This window comes from Aspergillus sydowii, assembly GCF_001890705.1.
Source record: "Aspergillus sydowii CBS 593.65 unplaced genomic scaffold ASPSYscaffold_9, whole genome shotgun sequence".
NCBI classification, from domain to species: domain Eukaryota; kingdom Fungi; phylum Ascomycota; class Eurotiomycetes; order Eurotiales; family Aspergillaceae; genus Aspergillus; species Aspergillus sydowii.
The window spans coordinates 552,320-560,481 of NW_024467867.1; the positions used below are offsets into that span (position 1 = coordinate 552,320).

The 8,162-nt window shown below is 50.3% G+C and overlaps 1 protein-coding gene across 1 annotated transcript; it reads right to left on the reverse strand.

Moving 5' to 3' along the window:
* Positions 1 to 5,419: 5,419 nt before the first annotated feature.
* On the reverse strand, positions 5,420 to 6,550 carry ASPSYDRAFT_156353 (alkene reductase; the record flags this gene model as incomplete). Its single annotated transcript, XM_040842551.1, has 1 exon — positions 5,420 to 6,550. The coding sequence occupies one exon, from the start codon at positions 6,548 to 6,550 to the stop codon at positions 5,420 to 5,422; it is 1,131 nt and encodes a 376-aa protein (XP_040700295.1).
* Positions 6,551 to 8,162: the final 1,612 nt, after the last annotated feature.

Below are 8,162 nucleotides of genomic sequence, written 5' to 3' on the forward strand. Positions count from 1 at the left end.
GATGAAGTTGAGGCGATGAAACTTCAGATGTCAGTTATATCGTTTTTAATTATTTCGTTTTTGTGTGGTAAATCCAGCTAGCTGGAGATGGGAGGAAATAGAGGCTCGGCTCAAAGAAGAATAAGGTGGGAGAAAAAAAAAAAAAATAGATGCGCACAGCACAGCTGGAGTGGGTCAAGCAAGAGAACTTGTCAACTTGATGACCTGGGGGAGGGGAAGAATGACAAGGGAGATGAGGAGGAAAACAAAGGTGAGGGAGGAGAGGCAATAAGTAATTCAGTAGGTATGCATGGGCTTGAACGGAGGACAGGCCCGGACGAACGCAGATTGCAGCAACTTACCCAAACAGGGAGGAAGCACCGTTAGTTGATCAGCCAGCTCGACTTCCGTTTTGTTTTGATTTGATTTCCCCGGTGGAAAAATCGTGCGGAATAGCGGATTCCTGTGAGATTGACTTCTTCCCCAATGGCTGCGTGGAGTGGAGACGAGGGTCCGGCTTGAGAATGATGTGCGTGCGATGGGCCTGTTTCTACCCACTAAAGGGGTGACTCGGTGACACGGCGGGCTGAGGAGTTTTAGCTGAACTCTGCTAGTGATGACAGGAGCCGAATTTACGTCTAGCGAAATAGACTGTGCACTGATGCAGAGGAAGCCGAGTAGCACGAGAGCAGCAGCGGGAGATATATAGGCGTCGCGGACGAGGGAACTCCCGGGAACCGTGGACGAGAGGATAGAGATGAGACGCAACCCCAACAAAGTGCGGAGATTTGGACTCGGGGGCCCGGGGACCAAGGGCGAAGGGAAATGCTCGATCAGCCGTTAACTGGAAGCGGCAGGTCGGACAAGCTCAGGTTGTTGAGTCCATCGTGGCCATTGGGTGGCATAGTGGTATACCAGATTTGACGAAGCAACGTACCGAAATTACGTCCATTACAGAACGCCCGAACCCCGGAAAGAAAAGTGGGAATAGCTTGGTGGAGTCACTCAATTATTAACCAATGGGACACGCTGTATCCAATCTGGCAGGATTTATGGTTGGCTCCTGGCATCCCGCCAAGACACCGTCATGACGGCTACTGTCACCCATGCCAATGCCAATACAACTATGCACGCCTCAAGCCATCTTGGGAGTCTTAGGGAGTCTTGGAAGTCTTGGGCTCATGGGCTGCTCTGGCCCTTAGTTCTTGTCTTAACGTGCCTGGATTTTGATCCTCTGCCCAGACCGTAGGGCATATTGTATTACGTATCCTCAATTCCTTGTCCTGCTGCTCGGTGTATCAGCCCCATGATCGCGGCCAGCCGGGGCTTCCGCCTTAGTCAGCTTCCCGTGACCCGTCGGCCGTCAGTGACACTGGAATGCGATCGACTGAACCGCAGACTGCAAAGTTGCAACTTCCAACCTGCAACCCTGAGAGCTCTCTCCGCAGTGCCGATCCCAAGCCCACATTCCAGAGAGCTACCTGAGTTTTCTCGGGCTCAACTTCATGTGCAATTGACACGGGAAGCTTGCTCCCCCTGCCCGACTTCGTTGACGCCCTTAAAGCTGCAAGGAGCTCTGGAACAGCCTAATCTCTGTTCGCACGGACGGCCGGAGAATCGGCTAATTTGGGACGGCCCAAGAAAAACAGCCTGTTTGTTTGCTGGAACTGGAGCTGCAATCGTCGATGATGGGCCCATGGCTAAGCTGCGTGGGTCCTCGATACCCTCCTGCCTCGGCCTCTCTTTCTCTAGTCTCTGCTAACCCAAAGCTTGAACAAAATCGAGGCTTTTTTTCTTTTTTTTTTTTCCCCCCCTCGCGATTCACTCCCCTCGGCAGATGGATACTACCGTCTCCCGTGTCAATCGAAGCTACGGCCGGGTTGCCGTGCGTTCATTAACCAATCCCCCTGAGATCAACAAGTGCAATTTGAAATAACTTAATTTTTTTCGGTCGTGCCGCCGTGCGACTGCTTGAGAGTGAGACTTGAGACGGCGGACTGATCCGCTACCTCGAGTCCAGACGGAAAACACGCAACGAGGCCCCATAGAAATCTGCAGTCGAGATTATGTATTGGCCACCGGCCGGCGGCTGTCAGCGTGGTCGTGACAGATGCGCTTCAGATGCGCTTCGTTTGAATTTCCTCGCGTCTACGTCGCTTTAGTGTAGAATAATCTCATTTTGGTTCCACCAGATAGGGGTTCGCGACGGAATAGGATTACAGTTGCACTCTGCAAAGGGGCTCAACTTTCGAGCGTCCCATCTGTTCGACTCGCCGTATCTGTCTTTAATCTGGTTAGCATGGAGCTGAGACAGGACTTGGCTTTCAGAACTCCCTGTAGAGCGCAGTGTATTTGTCGTGCTTTCGTGATGATAACAGCAATATTAAGCTCAATCTATCTGGAGCCTCCCTACACTACTTATTACTAGGCTATAACCCCTTGCACCTTGTCCTACCTTGGACCCCTGGAGTTGACAACTCCGTGAAACAGCACATTTTTCCTTATTTTCAATATCGCCAGGGACCTTACATGAAAGGCAGCCGCCCGTCAGTTTCTACTTCCCGGACTGAAACATTGATCCTGCGCATTGACAACACTTTAAGACGGTCTTCGTTGGACAGCGTCCGCTCCACGCGCTCGTCAGTCACCAGTCGACCACGGTCCTGTCAACAAATCAGAGAGAAGCTCGAGTTGCCCTTGGCTGATTTCATCTCTGCTGTGAGCCTGTGAGTCATCACATTTAGTGCCAGTTCTAATTATGTGGCCCTGTGTTCTCACTTCGCTGTCCCGTCTCCGAAGCTCGAGCATCTTGATTGGTGGGATATATCTGTATTCGAGTCTGACAGTGCAGCCATAGTTAATCTTTTCGGGTTACCAATATACCAACACACGGGCTGATGCTTGATTCAAAGCATCGCAAAGGGAGTCGTCGAACAATCATCATGTCTCTTCCACCGATGAGCTTGACTGTGCCCTGGGTCACAAACATACGGTGTGCGGGGTGCTTTGTATACTTAGCAGAGGGACAGTGATGGTGATCGAGCCCGCCCTTCTCTGTGCCTCAAAACCTTTTTTGGAGATCGACCTTCCGATGAATAGCAGCTGACCATTTTCCATGTCGATCGGCCTGGCGCAAGTTACAACGGCCTTCTCGGCATGAATCCTTTGTTCATCATCGCGGGATCGGTGGATTGTTATGCCATTTCTTTCCCCCAGTGATGCACCTTTGTTCGTGACCTATCCCCATTGCCTTTCGCGAGGGGATCTGATAGACATACACATCCCCATGACTGTGCTGGTCTTGAATAGCATCGTTTGGACGTACCGGCCGGAACACGACTGAACATTGGTATTGTTCGGGTATCGGTAATCCGTGCCCAGACTTTCGAGTACTTCCTTTTCCCCGGCTTGGGGGCCCCCCATGTGGGGTAGGCCCAACAAACACTTCGACCATAGACGCATCGACAAGTCACGAAGTACATCATTTCGAACTACAATTATTATTTCTCCGTACCGCGACCGAGTCATCGGAAGGGAGCTGGAAACACGCACTGGCTGTGGGGTGAGCTCCAGTCCCCGACCTAAACTTCGAGAAACTGACAGCCTGGTTGACAAAATATGCAATCCTGCGACACATGACAATAGAGTCATTATTGGAGAAGGTAACAAGATATCGTGGTGCGTTCAATGAGTCTAGTCGACCGCCAAGGACAAGGCCAAGTCAGCGGTCAAAGCAATCACAAAATGCACGCCACTCAACATGGCAGCGGCCGCCAGAAATGACTCGCGACATGTCCCTGCAGTTACTACTCCGTCCTCTGTCTGCGATCGAGCCGTGCCACCTTGCATGCCACAGGAACGAGGGAGATGAGGGGGATCGTCAGACCGCTCGGGATCTGTTCATTGATTGTCGCTGTCTCTTCTGAAAAAGACTGTCAATATTGTTGATAACAAACCTCAGCTGGAACTTAGTAGTGGGATTTTCTTGCACAACCGTGGGAAGACGTCAGAGCAACGTCCATCCAGGGACACGCTCCGCCATCCATCCATCCGGTCTCCTCTGTTGAATAGCCGAGGCCCACTGCCGAAGCAAATTCGGCTCCCAATTCCGAATAAACCCCCAAAGTTCCAACTTTTCTTCGCACGTCTCCAGACTGAACCTGGTTACTCGGAATGTGGGTTCTGGGGAAAGTGACCGAGCATATGATACGCCCAGTCTACCCCATACCCAGTATCGCGGGTCTCCATCGGGCCGGCGGAGCGGAATCCAAAAGCGCTTCATCTTGAGTCCTCAACCTTGAAGTGAAGAGACGAGATATTCAAGTTGACCGAGAACATCTCGCCGTAATCCAATTAATTCGATATTCAAACTGCCAATACATGCCATTGTCAGCCATGGGAGCGCTATTGATGTCCAAGAGCCTTGGTTCCCCACTTCCATCTCGGCATCACGCCGAGACCCGGCTATTGCTCAGGCCAACACGACTAAACCTCATCCTGTTGAGATTGTCGCGCTGTCGTACGATATTCAGCCCTGCTGTGCGGGGTAGAATTGGTTGAGGTGACGTTGGTAGTGTTGGGAAGCTGACTTTGCTTACTGACGATCATGACGATGTTCGCCTCTGATCTCCCACTTCGCGCGAGCTCACATGGCGATCCTTAATCCGGGGTCGACATATTGCCATCATTCTCTCACCGCTATCAGTTTCGAGCAAAGAACGCATAATTGATTGAGTTACGTATAGACACCGCATCTTGCTTGCGACTGCGGGCCATGTGAAGATTTGCAATGTGGTCAAGCTAAGCCTTCCTTGCCAAATGAATGGCGCGTTTTTAGGTTTGTAGGAAAGCCAAGAACCAGCAGCTAAGCAAGCAACACGAGCTCTTGTCTGGTGCGAAGCCTTTAAGGCTTTCGCTCAGAGGCTTTAGGAGACTGCCAATGCAGCTCCGTCGTTCGCTGTTGGTTTCGTTGTATGCACGATGGAAGCACCGACTTTACTTTATACTGATAGGAAGGCTTTGGCGGATATGTTCCACAGCTTCGTGGGTTTTGTCATAGAACAGCAGGGTTATAACTGACTTAGTTTTAGTGCTGCCGGGCCCCATAAAGCCAACCAACCGACCTCACTGGAAGAGTCAAAATGGATGGGTCGTATGCCTCTGGAAGAACGAGTAACGTTCCGAAACATTCAACATAGCCTCAACAGCCGTAAGGAGGTCGTGTTACTGGGAAAAAATGCCGCCCCAGGAGGCAGAAGCTGCGCACTCGACGGTTTGGGCATGAATTTGAGCGTGCGCTGCTTGCTTATCGGGCCTTACCACCAATGGTGCAAAACACTTCAAGATAACACATTCTAATCAATAATATATGCTATGCATCTATATAATGAGGCTGAAGTACATGATCACACGCTAAGCAAATGCATTAAACTCATAAAAATCAAGCAGCAGCAGCAGCAGTTTTGAACTCCTCGCTGACCTCATAATCGATGTACCCCCTTGGGCTGCGCGCTGTATAGAAGTGCTCTCTCTCGTATGGCCGCAGCGGAATGCTGTTCTTGATCCTGAAGGCAAGATCCGGGTTCGCGGTCCATGGCCGTCCGATTGCAACCAGCACGTCGTGGTCCTTATACTGCACATCCGCAGCCTCGCGGGCACTCTCCCCGACATACCCGCCGGCCACCATAATCGGCCCAGCACGCTGGTACCCATCGACGAAGAACTGCAGGTTCTTGCTGTCGATAACTTCCGTCTCCGTGTTGCCTGCAATGCGCGCCTCAACCACGTGCACATAAGCAAGCTTGAACTCGGCAGTCTTGCGCGCCAGATACCCAAACTGCTCAATAGTCTCCTCTTTTGTGTCAACGCCCATGCCCTGGAACGTGCTCCACGGACTGTATCGAATCGCCGTGCGCTCCGCACCAACAGCGTCAACAACAGCCTTGATCACCTCCAGCGGGAACCGCGCGCGGTTCTCAACACTGCCACCCCACGCATCCGTCCTCTTATTCACACACTTCTGAATGAACTGGTCGACCAGATACCCATTCGCACCGTGGATCTCAACACCATCAAAGCCCGCCTCAATAGCGTTCTTCGCCGCCTGCGCGAAATCCCCAATTACCGCGGCGATCTCCTCCTCGCTCATCTCCTTCGGCACCAGCGCCGGGTTAAGCGGAATCGCACTGCTCGAGAGAAGCTCTGCATCGGCACCATTTGCCTCCTTCGTTGCGGCGGGGTCAGCGACGCGGCCAAGAGCCCAAAGCTGCGCGAAGATATATGACCCCTTCGCGTGCACGGCGTCTGTGACTTTGCGCCACTGTGCGATTTGTGCGCTGTCGAAGAGCGCCGGGACGTTGCGGTATACGCCTGGTCTGGTTGAGATCAGAGTTGCTTCTGTGATGAGGAGCGTCCCCGGTGTGATGGCGCGCTGTGCGTAGTACTCGGCCACTATGTCCTGCGGGACGTGGCCGTCGTCGACTCGGAAGCGGGTCATGGGTGCCAGGGCGATGCGGTGGGCGAGTTGGAGGCTGCCCACCTTCAGGGGGGAGAAGAGCTTTGAGGATTCCATTTCAGTTCTTGGTTGAATGGTATATGAGTGCGGAATGGTTGGAGTATATTGAAGATAAAGGAGAATTGAGTGTTGAGTGTTGAGTGTTGTGTGTTTTAATTGTACCTGGCTTAACAGGCGGGGGTCCTCGGGTCTTTAAGTAGTTGTATATAGACTACGGATGAGCTTAGCTACGATCGAATATTTCTAGCACAATCGTATATTTTCCATGACTAAAGCCATGCTTATCAAGATACGAGTATTTCAAAGAATCTAAACTTCGAAAGACAAAGCAATTAATCATGTTGAGGCTCCACTGCGCCGGCATTAAGACAAAGTCTCGGCCTCGGATGAATTGCCTGAAAATTGGGACAGAAAAGTCTCCGGGGAGGAATGTGGCGGCCTTGGGCAGAAGTAAAATAAATCGAGACTAGTGCTTCGCTGCTTTAACGATTCTCTCTCTCATTAGTCATCACTACTGCTACAGTAAAGGAGATAACGTAATTCCCGGTCGGTTCGTGCATCCCGGTCGGTTCGTGCATACCCCCCCAAAATCCATGCTTGATCAACTTTAAAGTACTGTACAACAACCAAAAGCGATTCAAATTAAATAAACTAATCATATTAACGATTCGGACATCCCCTCCTAGTATGCCCCTTAATATTACATTCAGAACATGTTGGCGGGGCACGTTTAGGTATAGTTAAAGTTAGAAGAGCACTTCCACCAGCACTACCCCCCTCTACCTCCAATTACTCATTTCTCAGCGAAATTAGATCCCTAGCTTCTTGAAATAAAAGACCTTCTGTAGGAGTCATTTGGCGCTTAGAACGACCTTTTTTCTGCCTGTCATTCTCAATAGCTGCGCGGAGAGTGCAGTTTTCATTTGCTAGTAAACTAGCATTGTAAATAGCTAGCTCACAGCCCTTTATAAACTCATCTAGCGCTCGCTTTAAGAGTGATATAGGACTTCTAGACCCATTTTTAAGAAGCTTCTTGACTGAGAAAGCTTTCCGGTGCACTTAGCGGACTGTATAAGGCGTACAGAGCTGGGAGGAAGGGATTAAAGCACTCCTTCTACTAGGAGGGGGGGTTTCAACCACCATACTTAAGCTTAACTTATCCAGCACTGCATGAGGGTTAAAGGGGACTATTCTAGTTGCTCTGAATCCGCTTTTAGTATTCTCTATAGTAAAGACCTCTTTATGAGCTGTTGGATAAGCCTTCAAGAAGTCTAGCTTATTAATATAGTTATATCCCAGGCGCCCTTTCTGCTCGATAAGCTTGCCATAAGCTCTTTTCAAAGGGCTAAAATAACCAACATCCAGAGGTTGCAGAAGGTGAGATGAATAAGCAGGCATGCAGATTACTATAATATTGTTTTCCTTGCACGTTGTATCGAATTCAGGTGTTAGGTGGCTTCCATGGCTATCTAGAATAAGGAGTCAATACCCCCCTCTTATACGCCCATTTGTAGCTGGAATAAAGACTTTTTAAAGCCAGCGCAGGCTAATTATATCTGTAGTCCATCCATTAGCACTCATTTCAACTCTCCAATCTCCTGGGATAGCTGCTTTATTAAACCATCCCTCAATATAAACTTTTCCCTTGAAGATAATGGTGGAGGGTATT